At 36.3% G+C, this 12,283-nt stretch overlaps 1 protein-coding gene across 1 annotated transcript in view; it reads left to right on the top strand.

Annotated features, from left to right (window-relative positions):
• Positions 1-10,354, top strand: part of BICD1 (BICD cargo adaptor 1) — a 243,646-nt gene extending 233,292 nt beyond the window's left edge. Inside the window, exons 10-11 of the mRNA XM_052641392.1 lie at positions 6,442-6,517; positions 10,267-10,354. Coding sequence (XP_052497352.1) covers positions 6,442-6,517; positions 10,267-10,354 — 164 coding nt within the window. The remainder of the gene's footprint in view (positions 1-6,441; positions 6,518-10,266) is intronic.
• The last annotated feature ends 1,929 nt before the right edge of the window (positions 10,355-12,283 follow it).

The raw sequence follows: 12,283 nt of genomic DNA, 5'->3' as shown, positions 1-12,283 counted from the left end.
GATTTAGTGAGGAATAATTTAGTATTGATGTATTTGACCTATTTTAAATAATAGCAATTATAATTATTTTCAAGATTTATACATCAAAGACTTAAAATTTATTAAAGAATCATTAGTTACCTGATATCACTAAAGTAGCATTAAAATCTTTATTGGAGAGTATTGGCGAGTATTTTCTCTTTTCTATTCCTTTTGTTAGGAGAATGTTATGATGACAGGAATGTCTAAACTGTACTCTTTCTTTCTCAAATCAACCCATCACACAATGACATTGATAATGTAACTAATAAACAAATCTAGTGATCCTTTAGGGAAGGCAAAATCAGTATATTAGCAGGTATTCTGCATCACGTGCAAATTCTCAAAGTAAAGGACTGTGGGAAAACAAAGAATTATAAGGCAGGGTCTTCTCTGTCAACTGCATAGCATGACTGAAGAATTTAGATACACTGCAAGGAAAGCAGTGTTCAAAAGCTGAAGACAATGAGATAAGTACTAACGGAGTTTAGAGGAAGCAGATACTTCCTTCTGGGGTGGTCAGGAGTAAAAACTGAAACTTGTTAGTTCTGAACAGTCCAAGAGAAGAAAAGAGCATTTTAGATGAACGTAATAAAAGGAGCAAAGACTTGCTGAGATGATTTTATCATATGGTCTATTTTGGCCTTTTAATTTCTGTTTTAATGGCAGTGACTTTGTTTCTTGAAACTGAAAATCTCAAGGTCATCTTGACTTCTCCTTTTGGCCCCTCATGTGTTATTCGATGACCATTTCTTATCCATGGGCCCTGGGCTTCATGCTTCCACAAACATCCTCTCACCTGATCTGCAGGATTGATATTTAATGTCCTCACTTAACAGAAAAGCTGAGGCTAGGACTGAATTCACTTCTTCAATGTCCCTCACCTACTGGTTTGTGGAGCAGGGAGTCTAAACATTAAGATCTTTCTGATGGACCTACATCTTATGCTGATATGGATGAAAGTTGAAGAGCACAGAAGAGAAAGAATAAAGAGGAAGGCAAAGAGACCATAAAAAAAATTGCTGCAGAAGCATCGCTGGGCAATGGAAGGAAATTGTGATGTACCCACTATCCAGTCCCATGGGTTACTGTGTAAAACCCTCATTTAAGAGCTGAGTGTGTGCATAAGTATATCAGTAATTAATTGTGAAGAACACCTTTGTGCTATTATCAACAAATATTCAGAGTTCCTGAGTTGGGAGACTAAAAACATATGATATGTGAGTTTTATGTCTCTACTTTGGTACACAATGCCTAAAAATTTATTTTCTACCAACTCAAATTTCACATTCTATCATCAATTTTGTTTTCTCCAAGACTGATTTGATCACTTTAACTTCACTCTATTTTGATTTTTGCTAAAAAGAAAGTTAGCTGAAATTGGAGTATGGATTTTCATTTAGAGTTTGTGCTTGTGTATATCTTTTTCTGTGAGTTTCCTTGAATTAAAAATGTTTATTTCAACCCTTCACCTGCATAGAGTTGAGAAGAATCAAGGTAATGACTGTCACATTTTCTAACTTGAGAGAAAAAAGGAAGAGGAAGTTGATATGGTAGATGACAGAATAGGACCTAAGAGATGCACCAGGTAGGAAGAGGTGAAACTTATTAGAGATTAACGTAAAGTTAAAAGTATATAAAATATTGCATTGGAATTCCTGACACTGTAAGTACAGGATGGAGGAGATATGACTTGACAGCCCCATCTTCAAACAAACTAAGCTCATGTGAAGTTGGTAGTCTGATGTTGCTGCCCCAAAAAATGACACGCAGGCTTCTGTTTTGTTTTTTTTTTGTCTCAGGTGAGGCAGGATGCTGCCACCCTAGTCAAGCTGTTACATCTTATTATGCATGGTTTCCTCTCTGAGCACTTCAGTTTTAGAAGATTGTACACAAACTGGAGCATGGTCAAAGAGCAAAGAGGAGGGTATAGGAGGTTGAGATTATGTCCTGTGAGGAAGAACTTGAATTATTTAGCCTGAGGAAAACTCAGGAGATAGAAATCATTCCAGGGGAAAGTATGAAGCATCTGACACAGTGTATGGTCATGAGGGAAGGAGATGCGGTATAGAAAAGACCTCATGAAATAACAAGGATGCATTAATTCTTAAGTCAGGAAAACCAGGCACTGGAGTGCAGGCCATTCTGTAGGAAACTGTTAGCCACAAGGAGCTGCTGCTCTGTCCCCATTAGAATACCCTGGCTGTAGGAAGCCACCCCTGCAGCTGCACACTGTCCTTACCAACTCCTCTCACTGTGTCTCATCTGAGACACACATGGGGCCAAAAACATAGAGGTGTTCCTAGCCTTCCTCAAGAGGCTCTCCCAAACAGTCACCAGTGGGCTCATGGACTCCCAAAGGTATTGACTTTTAGAAAATTGGTTGGTGTTCTAAACTGCATGGAAAAGTTTAAAAATGGTAGATACGTGAAGGAAAACCATATGACAAGACTTTCCTTCCTGCCAATGAAATTCGCCACTTTCAGCCACCTCCTTATAGAAACTGGATATTATCCTCATTCTTGTACCTTTTACCTTTCTTTGTGTTTTTGAGGTAACTAGCTGCCTTCAAATTACTGTCAACTGTCTAATGAAGTTCTTATGTTTCTTTGGCAATATGGGTCTGATATTTTCTAGAGGTTGGTGGTGTTCAGTTGCCAAGTCGTGTCCAACTCTTCGCGACCCCATGGACTGCAGCATGCCAGGCTTCTCTTTCCTTCACCCTCTCCCAGAGTTTGCCAAAGTTCATGTCCATTGAATCGGTGATGCCAGAGGTATCTAGAAGTATTTCTAGAGGTAGCTGGCATCAATCAGAGAGACAACCAGAGTAGTGAGTAGAAAATAAGCCCTAACATCAGAAAAGTCTATATCTTTGCTCAGTCGCTTCCTAGCAAGTAGTCATGTATTAACTAAATCAATGAATGTTTGTGGAGAACCTACCATGATGCCAAGTTCTGTATTTGTTTTTGGTGGGAGAGATCATGAAAAATGTAAAGAAAAACTAGTCTCGGTAGATAAGAGATTTCAATATAGTCCCATAGATCAAAAATACTTACTATTCCTCTTAGGAATAGTGAAAATAACAACTGCAGAGTGTTGCTAAGATTTAAAACTTATATATAGTTCCTAGGAGAAGTAACATCATATTGATTCATGAAATAATTTCCTTCCTTCCTTCTCCACTTTTCTATCTTCCTTTCTACTGGAGTCTTTGTTTATGGAGGAATATAAAATAAGTTCATATGTATATCAGGACATATAGACATGTTAAACAATAATATCCCTTATTCATCTCTGCCCTTGAGGCACTAACAATCTCTTCAGTTTTGTGACATTTCTCAGGCCTATAGCTTTATAATATAAATGTTCAGTGTTATCAAATTCTGGGCATTTCGAGTAAGCACTTCAATTTTGTAAAATATTGTATTACTATTAGTAGAGGCCATAAACAGCTTATAGTTGCTAAATTCTTTAACTAGTTTCTTTTCTAGGTGTACAACCTAGATATCACAACCTCCAAGAAGCATTTCCTGACCACTTAGATTAGTGAATTGTTTCTGCTCTAAGAGCCCAACTTTTCCCTGTCATGGGAAACAATGCAGTGAAGTGTCTCAAAATATAACTCAGCCCTTGGATCATTCAATCCTGGATTCAAATTCCAGCTCCACCTCTTAGTGAACTTTGGCAAGTTATTTAACCTATTTCTTCCCCTTTTGTAATCCACAAATTGGGGTTAATAAAACACGGTTAAAGGAGAGCACACATATTAAGCGCCTACACAGTGCCTGGTACATGGTAAGCAACGAATGAGTACTACTAGGTGTTACCACCACCGCTACATCTCATCATCATCATCATCGTCATGACACTTTATTTTGTTTGTTGAATATGCTCGTCTTTCTCAATTGACCAGGGACCATATTTTCTGTTTTCCTTTTATCTCTACCACCTAACAGTTTCAGACACACAATGGGAGTTTAGTAACGAAATTGCTGAATGGTTGAAACAAATTCTGGTGGCCCCAGATGACAGCAGTGACTTCCAATGTTCTGAGACTCCTCCTCCTTAAGTCACATAATTCTAATCTTCTATGCCCTCAAAAGCAATGAGATGAGGCCTAGTTCCTTTGTGAATAAGTCTACCAGAGTAGAACGTACAAAGAACACATGAGATCATGTAAAGCCCACAGCATCTCATAGCTGGAAGGGATTTTCTCAACCTCCCAACCTCCCCTTTCATTTTCAAAGTACATGGTAAATACACATTGCTGTTAAACTGGGTTGGCTGAGTCCACGTTGGAGGACTGTTGACCACAGAAGAGGAATTCAGAAGACAATTGAGTCAGAGCAATTAATTATTTTTCAGATTTCTTTTTAAAATCTTTTACCACCTTATCTATAGAATTTGTTTTTAATTCTTTAAGTATAACACTTAGCTAAGTACTTGTAAATAATAAATGTAAAATAATAATAATAATTAGCTGGAAGCATTATAATTTCACTACAAATGTAAGAAATATCCACCACATATCAAACAATTCATTAAGAAGGTGCATTGTGGTCCTGCTTGCCTGTTTTCTGAATTTCATCACAAAGTATATTTCAAATGAACAAAAATCTGTGACTGTAATAACAAAAAAAGAAAAGAAAAATCTTATGGAAATAAGAGATAGAAAAGAATTTAAACCATTTAAAAACTCTAATTCTGAGGCTTGCCATTCCACAGAATGGCAAGAAGAGCTGGCAATAGGAAAAAGCAAGCTAGACTCCTAAGTTGTTTGTATTTGTACTTATTGCATTTACTCAAATGTAACATAAGAGGGCAGCATACATCTGTTTAACTTAGGTCTGCTGGCGAGATTAAAACAGTTGTCTAAATTTGTACAACTTTGTCTAAAATTATCCTTTATCATGGCTATTGAAAAAAATGAAAAGCACATAAAGGAATTCATCCTTTAAGACTCCTGAGGTTCTACAAAAGGGAATCATTGAGCTAATCAAGCTGCAAAATGGAGAAACAAAGACTTAAAGAAAAAAATGAAAAGAATTTGCCAAAGCTAAGAAAATGGAAATATTTGTTATATTTGAAAGACTTTTTACTGAGTATGATAATCTGAACAACAGATACTCAACTAATCAGATATTGTCCCTATTAAAAAACAGTAATTAATAAGTTACTCTGGAACCAAGACCAGCTTATGAAAAGGTCCTCTGTCTTCAGTGATGTTCTCTTGAATGAATTTAAATCAAGCCTATCTTATATTCTACTTTCCATCACAGACAACTTTAGTGTATTTGCAATGTCTTCTATAAAAGCATCATGAATTTTGATATTTTCGATTTATACAGCAAGTTTTGTTGTAACAGAGAATATATTCACTTTAGAACAAGTAGTGCTTAGATTCAAGCCTTTGAATGTAAATTTCAGTAAAAGTTCATTAATTCAAGACTTTAAATCCAGAATTTGTAATTAATTTGGCTTAACTATTACCTATATTACATATAGGGAAAGATACATAGTCTAAGCAATTAGTAAGAAGAAATTCTGCAATTAAAAATAATTGAATTTTTTGTTTTAATTTGAACTTTTTCTGCAAAATTTTTTGTAGAAATATAATGTATGCATTTCTAACTAGCTTAGCAGGTGATTATAATACATCAGCAAACAGACTGCTCTTTCATTATTTCAGAACACAGTCTTTCTTGGAGTAGATAAGTAACATAACTGATCAGCTAAAGAATGAACTTTTAACAGCTAGTGATTTGTCAACCTAATGTGAATTATGTGATTTTCAGAAGACAAAAATAAAAGACTTCTCATTCAGGTTAGCTTTCTCCACCAATCCAAGTTACTAACAATTTAATATAAGATAAACATTCTAAGACTTCTAACAAGTCTTACATTTGATAAATAAAATCTATTTTCAGAAAACTGTGAAGCTAATTTTCTTCTCAGATATCCTTCTGTTAATCATGGAAAAGTGTGTATTGCATGCTTTTCTCAATGTACCTGTGGGATTAACAATATACCTGTGTGTCCAAATATAAAGTCAGCTGTCTGAATATAAAACATTTTGGAATAGCAAATCTAAGTTTAGAACTTGAGGATCTTTCATTATGTTAATACATCTTTTATTTTTAGATGTAACCAAGCATCAAATATGAATGGCTATGTATGTCCTAATGTACTTGAGAAATCTCACTACTAATTTTGTTTCACTAATTTTTAAATACTGTGTTTAATTAAGTAAAAAGCCTTGTCTTCTCTATTGGCATCATTCAGGGAAAAAAAGCTTAATTCAGATATTTCTGTGTGACTACACATTCCTCACTAAATCTCTCAGGCAACTGCCTAAGTTACTGTTACTAACACGTTGCTCTGCCATCTCTTTGTATACATGTCTAATTTATCAGTTTCTTATAGATTGTCAGCAGCCTGCTGCCTCCGTACCGCCACAGTGCTCACAACTAGCCGGGAGGCAAGACTGCCCAACTGTCAGGTAAATTCAGACGTCCTTACTCTTCCCACACAGCCGCATGTCAGTTCCACAGACCCCAAGCTCTCCTTTCCCACATGATGACTTCTTATATCTCATTATACTTGCCACATTTTATTTCAAACGTGGACTATACAAACACACATTGGATTCCTGAAGTTCACATGTGCCCACTGAAAATACAAGACAGCTAGAATTTATTTTACTGGTCACTAACAGGTAGACTACAGGCTGCCTTCAGCTTCCTTTTGTGAGTAAATCCTTGGATTAGTCCAGGGTTTCATTACCTTTCAAAACATAAAACCCAGAGTTGTTTGTCTTTTGCTTTAGAATATATTACTCAGGCAAACAATTAGGAAAGTAAAAAGCATATCTAATGTCTGTTCCAAGACAATTTTACAGAAGTGTTTCCGTTTTCTGTCCACTCAGTACCCTCAGTGAAACTGAAATCGAAAGATGAAGAGAACGTTGTAATTGGCATTCAAAAAAGAATATTTTCAGTGATAGTGCCTTTATGTAAGATTCACTAAACAATTTTAAAGGCAAATCTACAGACTCCCTGGAGAGTAAGCTAAACAATTTCTATTCCAATGAAAGCATTGCAAATACATCATGAATTTACCTTCATAGTAAATTTCATGGGCAAACTTTGACACAAGCATCAGAGCACCCCATCAAGACCTAAACATTTTCTTGAAATCCTTCATCTCCAGTTACTGGCCTCTGATGGTATCTAGTTTTTAAAATCTGGCTCTGGCTTTTGTAGCCAGCTTGTTGTTCTCTCCTTATTTTAATATGACTGTTGCTCTTCTTCCAGGACAAGGTTTCTTTTGAGTAAGGGCAGGCCCAGACGTACATCCATGTGTGTCTGAGGAGTAGACATCAGTAGCAGGCTGCATGTTGGTCATGGGTTAGAGATGAGAGCTGCAGATGTTTTCCACAAGCAGCAGCAGCCAAAGCCCCAGTGTGACTTGGTCTCTGAGGCAGCTGGGCAGCCAGCTATTTAAGTGGAACATCAAGTTAGCAGGAGAAAGTATGTGATTAAATAGGCCCCAAGCCAGTGTCTTCCAATTGATGTCTCAGCCTGCTGTTCCCACCCCTTCCAGCAACAAGGTTTTTACTTCAGGAAAGTTCTTCATTAACATACAAATGCTATTTAATAACAGCAGCCAACTGTAAAGCAATTTCAATTACTAAGTAACTAATATAATAACAAATGTTGAAATCCATCTCAGTGGAATTCTCTGTTCCATGGGCTCTTAACTTAAGAACATGGGCTCTTAACTTAGTTGTTCTCTGAAAAGTACCTTCACCCCACCCAAGGCTGGGGCAGTGCCAGGCACATGACAGAAGTTCAGTGAGTAAATGAATTCTGGAGTCACATTATCTGGGTTTGGTTCCCACTTCTAATACCTACTAGCTGTGTAATCTTGGAAGTTGCTTTTGCTGGCTAAGATTCCATTTCTTTGCTTGTAAAGTGAGAAAGAGAATGGATATTGGGAGGATTCAGGGAGGCACAGGCCTGGCCCACAGTGTGTTCTCAATATCTTTAATTACTACTAACCACTGTTAGTACCTAACCATTTCTCAAGACAGAAATCTGCAATCTCTCGTAATCTCTCTAACTTGCCTGGGCAAAGAGTGGAGAAAGCTACTGTTTTAAGTGTTTCAGTTAGATAAGAAATGGAAAGGCTAATGAGGAATCTTTCTAAGTTTAATTTTACTTCACCTTTCTTTTTTTTCTTTTTTTTTTTGAGACCCAGTTTGACTAAATGATTACAACTTATTATGATTAAGTGATTATGATCATTATGATTAAATTATTTGATTAGAATTTATCAAATACAGTATTTATATTCAAGAAGTGATTCCTTAATCTGTAAGCCAAAAATATGCCTCTGTCACATAAAATACACAGTACAATTATATTTTGTGCAAATTAAAAATAGTAATAGTATAATATGAAATATTTGTAACCTGTCACTTTAAGAAATCAGAAATAATGAAAAATAATTTTAATTATCATGAACAACATAATGTGTTGGGCCAAGTGAGCTGTAACCTGTGTGTGAAAGTGAAGTTGCTCAGTCGTGTCTGACTCTTTGCCACCCCATGGACTGTAGCCTACCAGGCTCTTCCGTCCATGGGATTTTCCAGGCAAGAGTACTGGAGTGGGTTGCCGTTTCTTTCTCCAGACCTTCCCAAAAAAGGGATTGAACCCGGGTCTCCCGTATTGTAGGCAGATGCTTTACCATCTAATACACTAGGGAAGTCGCTGCCACTATACATTTCACTGGGTCAAACAGAAATGCTTGCCTTCCTTTATACAGAAGATTATTGAACTCCATGGGTCTTCAAACACTTATCCCTCTTGTATGATGTGACCACCTTATGCTACTTGCCATAACTTATGCTGAATAATATATTTCCTTCCCTAAAAAGAAACTTGTTTTAAATCATGCAAACTTAAGAGAAAGAAACTCAGGTCCGTGGGAAAGTCTGCCTCTCTATTTCCAGGTCATCTGAGGATGGAGGAAACATCCTGCCATGCAGTATTTTCTTAGTCCTGGTGCTGAACCTCCAGCTCTCCCGTGTTTACTTACTACATTTTAAAAATAGATAAGAAAAATCATTTTTATCACTGGTTATCCTAACTAGAGCATATCTCCATTTAAACTACATTTATAAGAGTTCAAAGATTTTGGGAAGAGAGACCCCAAGTAGAGTAGTATTGTAGATAATTATGATTTTGTATTAAAACTCAAGAGATACACATGAAAAAGCAAAGATAAAAACTGTTAATGCTCATTTTTAATGACTTGAATGATTATATTAGCTTTTTAAAATTATGATTAAGTTAATAAATAACAATAATAAACCTTGAATAGCTTTCTCAAATAACACTCCTGGCAGAAATTATTCTGTGGTACTGAGTTCCAAAGTATAAAGGAAAAAAGCAAAGTTTTAGAAAAATGCCAGTCTTTTTCAATTGAAAAAATTCCCCATAATGTGATTTCCCCCAATTAGTCACATTTTAAAAGGTCTGAACCCAAATGTATTTGTAATATTACCTTAGAAAATGCAATGATTTTGCATCCTTATGCTGCAATATTATTCATCAAGCCATTGATGAGCCTGAGCATTTCTGTGTTCATTTAAACTAGAGGCTCTCAGAAGTGGTCATGTGGGAACAACCACATGCATCATATAGTTACTCTTCTATCATCTTTACACCACCAAGCTAGAACAGGTAGAGGGAACCCTTAGAGCAAATTAGACTTCCACAGGCAAATTATTTCTACTGAATCTGGATCTACTTGAGAAATGCAGAATCCTCAGAAGCCTTGGTTCAGTAGGTCCATGGCCCCAGGACCTTGTTAGAAATGCAGATTCTCAGGTCCCACCTCAGACCTATTGTATCAGAATCACTCCCAGGTAATTGCTATATAATCGTTAAATTTTGAAAAGAACTAATCTTGCAACTAACCCAGAGACATAGGGGAATGACTGGGTGCAGAAATTGAAAACAGTGACTGCCGGGAAGGAGTTCATATGTTGTTTCCCTAATATGTTTCATTTTTCTTCTGGAGGGCTTTTTTTTTTTTTTTAATCTACAGTTGTCTTGGCATGCCTTAGATTTAGGCCATTTTCTGTGCAAAATTCCTGTGAAAATAATGTCTGTCGAACCTTTACCACTGTGCATAGCCCTTTGCTATTTGTCTCTTGCTGACATGCTTGTTTCTCATTTGCAGTCCTGACGTAGCTCTGCCTGATGAGCAGCCACATTCCAGCTCGCAGTGCGCCCCTCTCCACTGTCTCTCCAAGCCTCCTTACCCCTAGTCATCTCCCGCGGACAAACACTTGTGGTGAACGTTTTGTAGCCATACACAGGATACTGCCCAAGATCCAGCGGCTGGTTTCTTCTCTTTGGTTAGATGTTTGATTGCATTAATGGCCATCATTTTGGAAGATAAGAGGAAGTTGGGAAGAAAAACACAAAGCACAGACTCCAGTGTAGCAAAATACTTTATGGTTTCTCTAAATCACAGATAAACTTCTGTAATCAAATGGCTACAGTTAAATTAAATCAAAATAAAACGAACCAGGAAATATGTATCTCAGATGGCTGGCTTTACCTCGATAGCATAAGAGAGACCTAAGACAATGTAAAATACATATATTGTAAAATCATCTTTCCTTATACTTCAATTTCAGCTATAGAAGTTAATTCTAATTTTTTGGTCATTGATATTTATTTTGTACTTTACTTGCCACATATGTCTGTAAAAATCATTTCTGTGAGAGGTGAACTTCATTTATTTTAAGATATACATAATATGCTCAATTAAGTATGAGTTTTAATTTAGTTTGAAATCTGGAATTGGCCAGACTGGTCATTTTTCTTGCACAAAATGATAAACGAGGTGCATTGGAATGTTAACAATAACTGTATTTTGCTGCTACACTGATATTGTTTATGCACTTACTTTCTAATCAGTAGCTCACTGACCGCTGGGTTGTTTTTGTTTTGTTTTTTAAATAGAATTCTTCATTGGACGTTATTAAGTAAATCTCAAAAAGAGACTATGTTATGGTTCATTGACTTATTCAACTTTTGATGGCGTCTTTAATTTTTTTAAATTGCAGATCAGTAGACGCACTGGTGCTGCTCCTTTGTGTGTATGTGTGTGAGTGTGTGTAATAACGTTAAAGAAGGCTAAATAACATGATGGGAAAAAATGGTGTGTTTATTTAATGACCAGAATTTTTTTTACTTCTCCCAAATTCAGGGTCCTAATAAGAGTCTTTCCTGCTATAAGATATCAAGTATAAATGGGAAATATATACATATACAGATGTAAGTTAGCCTTTGGTTAATTAACTTACCCAGAAAGTGTTCAAATTTTGATTAAAACTGTATGTTTTGTTGTTGTTAGTTTTTCTCATAATGAATCTTCCTTGCCAAAAAAAACAAGAGGTAATAAACCTTAGCTCATTGTCTACTTTTGACAAACACTCAGGTGCCTACAATCATTATATTATATTAAGATAATTCATGTTCCTAGTTAATTTACAGATTCTGCTGGGTAACTTTTATGACTTAATTTAAGGCAGTGGATTTTCACAGCAAAATTTATTTTGCACATAATCTGACAAACAAGGAAAACAGCTAATTGAGCTGAAAGGTCTAGTACTCTTGGGCTCCTTATATCAAGTGCTGCCCACACACCTGCTCCTAGCCCTGATTCCTTGTCTAGTCAGGTAGCCTTAACTTGTTTAAATCCATAACGGTTTGACCTTTTCCTGTAATGATATCTGTAACTTCTCTTTAAAACAAAAGCAATCCTCACTGTTAACAAAAGATAGTTAACAATGCAGGGCTCTAATAATGATGACCCAGTAGGAGTCACTCAGCTGACTGAGTGCAAGTATTGGAGCACTAGCAGGGTGACCCATCAAAGGTGGCAGCCAGTCGGCAAGTCTTAAAGCACAGAGCAGGAGCTCTATCAGTCATACACCTTTTAAGTAGTCACTGTTACCAAAGCCACCAAGAGATTTTGAGTTCCTTACATGTGTGCTATTTTCAACAGTGATATTTATTATGCAACTTGCAGTAGCTGAAAATCTTTATCCAAATAGAGATTCAGGTTAAAATATGGGAAAAGAAACAAATCTTCATAAAGCCCTGATCATGGCAACCTAACCTTCTGCTCTTTCCACCTGCACTGACTTGCTGTACCTAAACATTTTCTTTATTTTGTTGGTGGT

Source organism: Budorcas taxicolor, chromosome 5 (assembly GCF_023091745.1).
Source record: "Budorcas taxicolor isolate Tak-1 chromosome 5, Takin1.1, whole genome shotgun sequence".
NCBI classification, from domain to species: domain Eukaryota; kingdom Metazoa; phylum Chordata; class Mammalia; order Artiodactyla; family Bovidae; genus Budorcas; species Budorcas taxicolor.
The sequence above is the reverse complement of the archived record's forward strand: the minus strand, read 5'-3'. Positions and strand labels throughout refer to the sequence as shown.